The following is a 9,719-nucleotide window of genomic DNA, read 5'->3' on the forward strand; positions in this document are numbered from 1 at the left end:
CTTGGTTTGAACTACCAAGGAGAGCACTGCCAGCCAAGGAGCCTCGGCCATGTGATGGAGGATGTGAGGACATGGCGCGTTGCTATGGTGTCCAGTGGACCCGCGAGCATATGCTGAGGGAGGGTACAAATGTGTTTTTCTTGGCTTGGGGAGAACTGGTTTGTAACAAGGCCCCAAAGGTTGGCCACATCTCTCGGTGGCCTCTGCTGCGGTGTGCGTGTCACGTTCCCAGGCGCGTGAGAGCTGGACGCTGGTGGGAACAAAGGCAGCACATGGAGGAGGCGGTGGGGAGAGAGGCTTCTGGTGCCAGAGAGCCATGGGCTCGGCTGCCTCGGGCCCTTTCCTGACAGCTGGGGTTGGCGAGGGAAGCGGTGCAGTGACCGGCTGTCCCAGCCTGCGTCAGCTTGATGGGAGCTGGCTCGTGAGGGTCAGGAGCGTGTGGAGGGGGCTGTGATGCCTCCGTGAACTCTCTCTGTCCAAGTGTCTCATCTAATGAATGGATTTCAGCTTTTCACAACCCAGAAAGCCACTTGCCTTCAGTAACGTTCCCAGCCCTCTATACTCGTTTTGGTGCTCTCCATCCTGTGCATGGTTGCTCTGCAGATAGCATCTGTGTTGAGTCTTAACAAAGATGGTGAGTGGTGTAGAGCTTTGGGTGAGGCAGACACCAGGCTCAGGAGGCTCCTTGGGCTCCTTAAGTGTGATGTTGATGTTGGCACACTAGCAGAAACAGTGGCATGTGCCTGTCACAGTGTCCCAGCACAGCTGGGATGGGAACACACGTTGGTTCTCTTAAAGCTGAGATGGGGAGCCCAGGGTCTGTGCAGCTGTGGCGCAGGGTCCATGTTGTTGTTCCTGAAAGAAGGCTGTTAGAAGAAGGGGATCCCTCTCCGCAATTTCCCCTGCATCTCCCTTCCCCTTTACAGACACACTGGTCACCAGCTTCCAGGAAGGCTCTGCAGTGTGTCCATGGCTGGTCAGAGAGGGCCTGTCTGCGGACAGGGCTTTTCTCCTTGTGACTCTGGCTGCTTACCACTGCAAGGGAAGTTCTTGGCCTTGTGCTCAGCACTGACCTTCCGTAATGTGAGGGAAATGACCGCATGAGTCATGAGTAAAGGGCAGTGTCCAGCCAGGATTTGCTCATTTCAAGAGTCCTTGAAATTCCACCAAGCTATGGGGATGTAACCAGAGGTACAGTAAATCCACACTTTCTTGGTTGGGCTGAACAAAACCAAGAGATCAGGTCCAGCCAGTCACACTTGGCTCCAGTGGAGTTGCACCAGAGCTCAGCTCCCCGGTGTCAGCCCATTTGTGCATTGTCAGCTGTAGGTAGAAAACAAAGAAAGTAAGAGAAGCCCACCCCAAGCCCCACCTCTGGTTTCATTAGTGTTACTAATGCTATTTCATGTGATGTGACTGTGGCTTCTACACGTTAAGAAAGCACTCAGTGATGCGGGCTGCATCTAGGGGGTGGTTAGGCAGCAGGTAATGCTCCGTTAATACCATATGTCATGCCCTCACCAAAAGCATCTCACCTGTGTTCTCAGTACCTTTGCATCTTCCCACTTCCCATGCTCCTTGAACTTCTGTCTCTACAGAAATAATACTAGGCATTATTCAGGATTTCCTCTTACTCAGGAGTGGCTGTGACACAGCAAGAACTAATCCCCTCTCAGGTCAAACAGAAGCCAAGCCGCTGTGCCTTCCTCCAGACATGGCTCAGGACACCACAACCCTGGGGTGCTCTTTACAGAGAGCTATCTGCATGCTCCTCTGGAGGAAGAGTTGCAGAAATTGCTCTGAGACACCTGGGGAGAAGTGACATTTGGTGACCTTGCTGTGAAGGGAGCCTGTGACTGTGCAGGAGAAGCAAAGAGTTAGGAAAGTTGTGTGTCAGTAGCAGCTCCAGATGTGCTTTCTGGTGGGAATGGCGGGATGTGCCTTTTCCCTTGCGCTGTGCTGGGAGGCTGCCATGAACTGCAATGTCAGCTGGTGGGAGCAGGCCTGCAGCTGAGGGGAGGTGGCCCTCTGTGCCCACCCTGAGGTAAGAGGCGGTGTGTGCCCTGCCCCGCACCGCTGCCAGGGCAGGGACCAACCTCTCCTCCACCCCTTGCCTCCGCCTCAGGAACTGCTTGAGTCCAACTCCCTGTCGCTGTGTGAGGGTGGAGCAGGAGGGGTGGCACGCCCTGATCTGCTCCCATCCGCTTCTGCCCTGCAGGACCATGAGAAGCAGTACGTGGGCTTTGCCACTCTGCCGAACCAGGTCCACCGGAAATCCGTGAAGAAGGGTTTCGACTTCACCCTGATGGTTGCAGGTGAGACTGCCCTTGGGTGAAGGTGCTGTGCCACATGGTGGGTGCCGTGGAGGGGACCAGCTCTCCTCACTTCCCAAGGCGCTCCCTTGGCATCTGGATCCTCCCGTCACTCTGTTCTGGTTCTTGTCTCAGACCTTGCTCTGCTCCTCAGCCTGGGCTGCAGTCACACTGTTCCCCCAGGAGGAATGGGACCCTCCTGACCGCTCATGACCCGCTTGAGCAAGCACTGAGTGGGGCTTCTCCTCCACCAGAGTGGCTGGTCTGGGTGGTGAAGGCAGAGCCAGCCAGGGACTGAGGGAAAAGGAAAGGGAGGGAGGATGGAGGAGCTGGGAGATCACATTTATACAGGGATTAAGATATCTTACAGCAAAAATCCTCCCACTGCTGGAAAAATGTAATGCCCATAAACAGCTTTTGACAGCTCATTTCTTTCACTTCCTCTGGCTCAGGATTCAAAGTCTTGCTCAGAGTTTAATTTGTAAGTCAATTAGTGGGTCATGTTGCTTGCTTTTCCCTCCTCCCCTTTGCACTCTGTCAATTAGGAGAGTCGGGTCTGGGCAAATCCACGCTGGTGAATAGCCTGTTCCTGACAGACCTCTACAAAGACAGAAAGCTCCTCAATGCAGAGGGTAAGTTGGGGACAAAGTGGGGTGAACGGTTCTTGTGCCCACAGGTCTAGACTGTCCTCAGGACCAGTACTTTGGTTCCTTGCTTCAGCTGCAGCTACAGACTTGGCTGGATCCTAGGCTCTCCATTGCTGGCTGCAGCAGCAAGAAGGGTTTGATTGTAGGGCTCTTCTGTCATTCAAAGGGAAGATGAGGCTGCAGAGCAGCCCTAGCTCTTTGGGTTGAGATCTGTCCTTTGTTCTTGGGTGCTGGAGTGTGGTAGGGATTCCACTTCCCAAGTGACTGGACAAAATGTTCAGAGCAGCTGGCCTACAAGCACTTCAGAGGTTTGTGCATCTTCTCAGAGTCTGCCTGCCTGCTGCTGGCCTCCCACAGTACCACTCCCCTGAGGCACCTTAGAGGATGGTCAGGGTTTTTTGAAACCCGCGTTATTCCCTTTGCTCAGTGATAAAGAGGGAGCCGGGTTGTCGTGGGTGTGAGCAGGGATCCCCAGTTACCGCCTGGCTTTAACTCACGTATTCTTGTTCAAAGAGAGAATCAACCAAACAGTGGAGATTGTCAAGCACACGGTGGACATTGAGGAGAAGGGTGTCAAGCTGAAGCTGACTATAGTGGACACACCAGGCTTTGGAGATGCTGTTAACAACACTGAGTGGTGAGCAGGCCGCCGCTGCCTTCCTCCTAGTCCTTGGCCATGTCTGCTTGCTGTGTGTGCTCCACAGGAAGGGGGTCTGGCATCGGGAAGGGGGTGATACTGCCTCATGGTCCCTACAAGACAGTGTTCTTTTAAACACATGATTTTGTTTTGCTTGAATTACCCTTCCCAGCTGGAAGCCCATCACCGACTACATCGACCAGCAGTTTGAACAGTATTTCCGTGATGAGAGCGGCCTGAACCGAAAGAACATCCAGGACAACCGAGTGCATTGCTGCCTCTACTTCATCTCGCCCTTTGGGCACGGGTGAGAGCCCCTGCTCCATTGCCAGGGTGTCACTCAGTCTGAAGGGAAGACCCTTGTGCCTGAGGATTGCTCCATAGCAACTTGTACATTGGCAGGGCTATTGGCACAGGAGAAGTGCTGTCTGGATGCTCTCCCTCAACTGAGCATCACACCACCTTGCTCACCCTCACTGGTGTGACAGACTGTCCATGCTCAGGCCCTCAGGCCTGTAGCCTGTTTTGGAAATCAGGAGAAATAACGCCACAAAGAGTTGTGTCTTCCTATCTAGCTAAGCCTGACTGATGGGTAGGAAAGGGAGTTTTAAGCTGCCCCTTGCTGGCTTGTGTGCCAGCCTAGCCTGGAGCAGCTGGAGGGGCTGGTTGGCTGCCTGCAGTACAGGGCAGCTGGACAGAGGCTCTGGGCTGTGGCCTGGGCAGTATTTGGCCTGCAGGGAGCAAATACCCAGGCTGTGTGTGTGTGAGACATTCAGCAGCTAAAATCTGAGATGGCTTTTCTGAAGATACAGCCATAGCTGAGGGCTGTCCCAGTGCTGCCCTAGGTCCCTGTAACAGCAGTGCTGTCCTTTTCCCTTCTTGCTGAGTGGGCGGGAGAGACTGGAAGGGGAGCTGCCCAGTGTGTCCCTACTAACCATGTCCCTCTTCATCCCTGCTGCAGGCTGAGGCCTGTGGATGTTGAGTTCATGAAGGCTCTGCATGAGAAGGTCAACATTGTGCCCCTGATTGCCAAAGCTGACTGCCTGATCCCATCTGAGATCCGGAAGCTAAAAGAGAGGGTAAGTTGGTCTTTTTCTACAGGGGTATACCTGATGTGGCGGCAGGGAGGCAGGGATGGGCTGAGGAGCAAGCGGATATATATATATATATATGTATATGTGTGTGTGTGTGTGTATATATATATATAATATATGTAGTAGCATGTATATGTGTCTGTATATATAGATGCACACAGTACCTGCAAATCTAATTGCAGCAGTGCTCTGCTGTGAGAACAGAGGTGGTGTCTGCTCTCTAGAATAAACATCTGTAGGCTATTTGTAGGCTTTAGCAAACCCGTGGTAGCACAAACAAGGAATAAACCCAGCATTTCCGGATTGTTCAGTGTTGCATGCTTTTGTTCTTGTCTTGCATGGACACAGATCCGGGAAGAGATTGACAAATTTGGCATTAAAGTGTACCAGTTTCCCGAGTGTGACTCTGATGAGGATGAGGAGTTCAAGCAGCAAGACAGAGAGCTGAAGGTAAAGAACCTGCTCAGCAGGGGACTGGGAAGTCTGACTCAGGGGTCTGTCAGTTGCTCCAGGAGGAGCCAGAGCTCCCCTGTGTGTGCCAAAGTCCAGTGCTACTGATACCCAGCCTACGCTGGCTCACATGGTAGGTAGCCTGGAGAAAGTGCTGATGTCCATGCTGGTGCTATGAAATCAAGTATGGGATGAAGACTTCTGCTTCCCACCAGGTAGTGTCAGTCTTTCCTCAGTCTATGTTTAAGATGGAGGTTGTACAGCATTTGTAAACACCTATTTCTGAGCAATTCCATCAGCAAGGAGAAGTGATTTGTGAGTCATGAACCACCACTGTGACACAGTAGTTGCATGAGGGAGAAAATGTGATCATACAGTCAGTCTGGAGGCCCCAGCAGCCCAAGCCTGATTCTCTGCCAAGCCAAGTCAGCCCTGCATGTGCATGTCAGAGAGGGGCAATGGGCCTTGATTTCCTTCTGAGCAGAGAGAAGCACAGCCTCGCCTACACTATTCCACTTGCTTGGTGTCCCAGCACCTCTGCTCTGGCTCCCTTGTAGTTTCCCCTCAAAGAAGGGGCACAGGCACCTGCAAAGACACAGTTTCCTCCAGGACAGCTGAGAAAGTCAGACTGTGAATCAGGCTACCTGCAGACCCCAGTGCCTTAGACTTTTCTCTGCAACTGGGTTGTGATGCCCTGCGCTGTGGCACATGAGGATGTCCTTGTGCCTTTCCTACCAGCACTTTCCTCCTCCTGTTCATCTCTGCTTGGGCTTGGCCCTTGGAGGAGGGATTCATGAGCAGTCTGGGGCTGAGCTGGGCTCAGTAATGCCTCTCATTCCAGGAGAGCGCTCCCTTTGCCGTCATTGGCAGTAACACTGTGGTGGAGGCGAAAGGCCAGCGGGTCCGTGGACGGCTCTACCCCTGGGGCATTGTGGAAGGTAAGCATAGTGTCTGGGAGCTGCTCACAAGGTCTGTTACTGGGGGTGTAGTAGTCGCCGTGCCTCTGAAGCCATGGCAGACTGAAGAAGATCGGATCCAGTGTGAATGGAAGAATGTCTGAGCTTTAATGCACTAGGATATGCCTTCTTATTAAGGGGAGAGGCTGGACATACATTGCCAGCTTAATTTCTGGGGCGAAGCTATTTCCCTCAGCCAAACTGCATTGTAAACCCTCTCGCACTCTCCTTTTCTCCTGCTGCTCCTGTATGTGCTAGAGTTGCTGGGCTGGAGGCTGTGCTGATTGACAATGTGTTTCTAACTTTCTTCCTTTCTAAAGCGAGAAATTTCATAAAACCCATAGGCAGAATAACCCTAGAATGGCTTTTGCTGCTGTTGCCGACTCCCTGGTGCTGGCACATTGCTTTAAGGTCTGGCATCTTTAGATCCCCAGAGCCTGTGTGTGCACTCGTGGGCTGGTGCCAGCTGCTTGGGCTGCCCAGCTGCTGCCTCTGCTCTCCCGCTGGCTCTGGAGGGGGCTGTGCCTGTCGGGGCGCTGGCATTTGGCAGTGGGATCAAGGGGCTCTTGGAGAGGGCTGGTGAGGTGTGACATCCAAGCACTCTCCTGCTTTTGCTTCTGCAGTGGAAAACCAGGCACACTGCGACTTTGTGAAGCTACGGAACATGCTGATCCGGACACACATGCATGACCTGAAGGACGTCACTTGTGATGTTCACTATGAGAACTATCGAGCTCAGTGCATCCAGCAAATGACCAGGTGGGTCCCCACCGCTTCAACCAGAGGTGGCAGGGGTGTTTCACACTCTGCAGAGCTGGGGTTGCTCTCAGGATGGCTTGTGGGTCAGGAGGCTCTGAGTCTGCTTGGGGACATGCTGGGCTGCAGCCTGGGGAATTGTGCTGGAAAGTAAAATAGCAAATTCAAGTGTGTCTCCCACAGCCTGAACCCATGGTGGGAATCCATGTTCCTCTCTGAAGATTCCCCACACAGATCTTGGGAAGTAGACCTGGAGACTTTTCTGAAGAGCTGCTCTTAGCACTGGGTGAAATACATCCAGCCTAATGAAAGGGGACAAACCCTTTCTCTGGTGGGTGATATTGCCAAAGATATGGTGGGTGTGCATTGCCAAAGACGAGGGCCTTCTGCAGTCTGCAGTTCTGTCCAATTGACAGCATGGCCCTTGGGATGCTGCTGTTTCCCAGACAACAGAGCCCAGGCAATTAGCAAGACTTCTAACACATCTCCAAAGATTTCTTTACATTGTCTTCCCATGGCATTTAATTCTCTGTGTTTTTAGTCACAATGATCAGAAAACAGAGGAGAGACCACTTGCAGGCTTCTTATTTGAAACATCTTTTTTTTTCCTTCTCCCTTCCATGACTGAAATACTGGTGACAAATTTTAGGTTTAAGTAGGTCTTGGCTCATCTATTGTAGCCCATCCCCTTCACTTCCTGCCTGAACTGGCTGCATAGATCTGTGCTGCCACGTTGCAGAGCAGAAATGGCTGTACTTCACCAAGGAGCAGTCCTGCATGTGTGCAAACGTGCAAGTTTGCACATTGTATTCACACACAACGTATCTCAGGACTTTTCCATAGCAGACGAGCCTGTCTTTTTCAACAGTGAGAATACAGAGTCCCAAAATAACTACGTTAAATGCTAGAGATCTGTGAGAAGTGTCACAGCTGCTGTTTAGGTAGGCTATGTATCTATTAAAAGAAGAGCATGATGAAAAAAACAATTGCTCAGCTTAAGCAAAGCTTACATTTGGTACCGTTTCTCACGCCATGGCTAGTTCCTTGCCAGTGAACAAGTCTCATAAAACCAGAGCAGAGCCATTTCTAGCAGTGGGATAAGGATCCTTCTCTGGAGAGACGTTTTGGGAGGAGATTCCCAAGCTCCTGGGCTGGAATTGACTGAATAATGAGCCAACGGTGACACCAAGTGGTAAACACCTGCAAGTGGCATCCTGCATTCCCAGTTTCAGCCCCTCCTCACCTATTGACAGCTCCTCTGACTGTTGAAAGAAAATCATCTCCTTCCTCTGTCCCTTGCCTGCACTCATGTGCGCTCCCAGCCCTCATTGCAATGCTGTTGTGCCGTGCCTGTTGTGTCTCATGTCTCCCACCTCCTGAATGTGAGGGCAGGCTCTATTGGCAGACTTGTAGTGATTAAGCTGCTCCCCTGGTTTTATCTTCCTGGAAAAGAAAGGACCATGGTGAGCATGTGGTACCTTAGGGATGCAGATAGTTTGTGTCGATGCTATGTGTATGTGTAGGCACTTGCAGAGATGAGCCAAAGAAGACCAGAAAAATTAACTGTGAATCTCTATGCTAAGCTTGCCAGTGCAATTGCAGAAGGTGGTCAGAAACATCAGCCCTTTCTGTGTTTGCTCTCAGTGTAAGCCTGGTTTGGATTTTCTCTGTTAGCTACCCACAAGATTCTATTTTGAAAACTTTTATTTACTTTGGTCTCATTCTGCACCCATGTGCATCCCGTACCTCTGGGCTAGATTGCACCACAGCCCTTCCACCTGGCTGGGTGCGTGCTGATGCGCTGCTGGCAGGTCTGCCATTATGAGTGACACCACAGCTGGCCAGCCTGAACCACGACTGACTGCATTTCTTCCCTCTCTCCATCTCTCTAGCAAGTTGACTCAGGACAACAGGATAGAAAGCCCGATTCCTATTCTGCCTCTCCCAACACCAGACACTGAGACAGAGAAGCTGATCAAAATGAAGGATGAGGAGGTAAGACCCATTTCTGCCTGGAGCCTCCTGGGGAATCTAAGGAGTTTCTCCGGGGTTGCCCCATAGAGGCTGTCGTGGGGCTTCCCACTCCTGCCTCTCACCATCAAGGGCTCCTGGGGTGGAGGACAGGGTGTGAAAGCTGTGGTTTCTTCTGTCACGGAAACATGGCTCCATCCCACCCGAGACACAGATGACTCTGTGCTCAGGCAGGAGTTAATACTCTCTGAGGGATCCCTTTGTCAGCTCCAAGGGACTGCCCCCAGTGCAGATCACCAGCTCCCAGCCACAACAAATCCCTTTTTGACTATTTCTTCTTTGTCTCATGCAGTTACGGCGGATGCAAGAGATGCTGCAGAAGATGCAGCAGCAGATGCAGGATCAGTGAGAGGCAGGTACTTGGAGGGCAGAGGGAATCCCTCAGTGACCATCTGAGGCCTGGCAAGAGCTGTGGACGTTCAGAAAAGGTTTCCTGTTGTATAGAGACTTGTGGGCAAGAGCTGTACCCGCACCCTCTAATTTATTAGCAGCAATGCTGGCTTTGCAGTCAGCTGGATTGTGGAGGAGGCTGTTCACTTAACAGTTTACTGATGTGTATTTCTTTTTTAATAATTATTTTTTCTTTTCTTTTTTCTTTTTTTTTTAAGGAAAATAACCTGGGAAGTCTCTAAGGCATCCTAAAAAAAAAAAAAAAGAAAGAAAGAAAAGAAAAATATCTCCCTTTCCCATGTACTAATCTCTTTTTTGGGAATGCTCTGGTATTTAAAGTCCTGGTTTCTCTGGTGTATGAACTCGAAGACTATCTGTGTCAATGCACGTAAATGTTTACTCCCAGCTGAGGTGCTGTGGTCCACTCCCCATTCCCGTTGTCTGGG

The 9,719-nt window shown here is 51.4% G+C and overlaps 1 protein-coding gene across 1 annotated transcript; it reads left to right on the forward strand.

Moving 5' to 3' along the window:
- The first annotated feature begins 2,220 nt into the window (after positions 1 to 2,220).
- Positions 2,221 to 9,719, forward strand: LOC104536103 (septin-5). Its single transcript, XM_010178634.1, has 10 exons — positions 2,221 to 2,315; positions 2,858 to 2,944; positions 3,473 to 3,596; positions 3,769 to 3,903; positions 4,558 to 4,675; positions 5,039 to 5,140; positions 5,982 to 6,078; positions 6,720 to 6,892; positions 8,749 to 8,847; positions 9,176 to 9,719. The coding sequence occupies exons 1-10, from the start codon at positions 2,306 to 2,308 to the stop codon at positions 9,230 to 9,232; spliced, it is 1,002 nt and encodes a 333-aa protein (XP_010176936.1). The 5' UTR covers positions 2,221 to 2,305; the 3' UTR covers positions 9,233 to 9,719.

This window comes from Mesitornis unicolor, unplaced genomic scaffold (genome assembly GCF_000695765.1).
Source record: "Mesitornis unicolor isolate BGI_N332 unplaced genomic scaffold, ASM69576v1 scaffold12662, whole genome shotgun sequence".
Classification (NCBI taxonomy): Eukaryota; Metazoa; Chordata; class Aves; order Mesitornithiformes; family Mesitornithidae; genus Mesitornis; species Mesitornis unicolor.

Coding starts and splice junctions, on each gene's coding strand:
- LOC104536103 (XM_010178634.1), top strand. Junction 3,904..4,557: donor ATCTCGCCCTTTGGGCACGG/GTGAGAGCCCCT, acceptor TCCCTGCTGCAG/GCTGAGGCCTGTGGATGTTG. Junction 5,141..5,981: donor AGCAAGACAGAGAGCTGAAG/GTAAAGAACCTG, acceptor CTCTCATTCCAG/GAGAGCGCTCCCTTTGCCGT.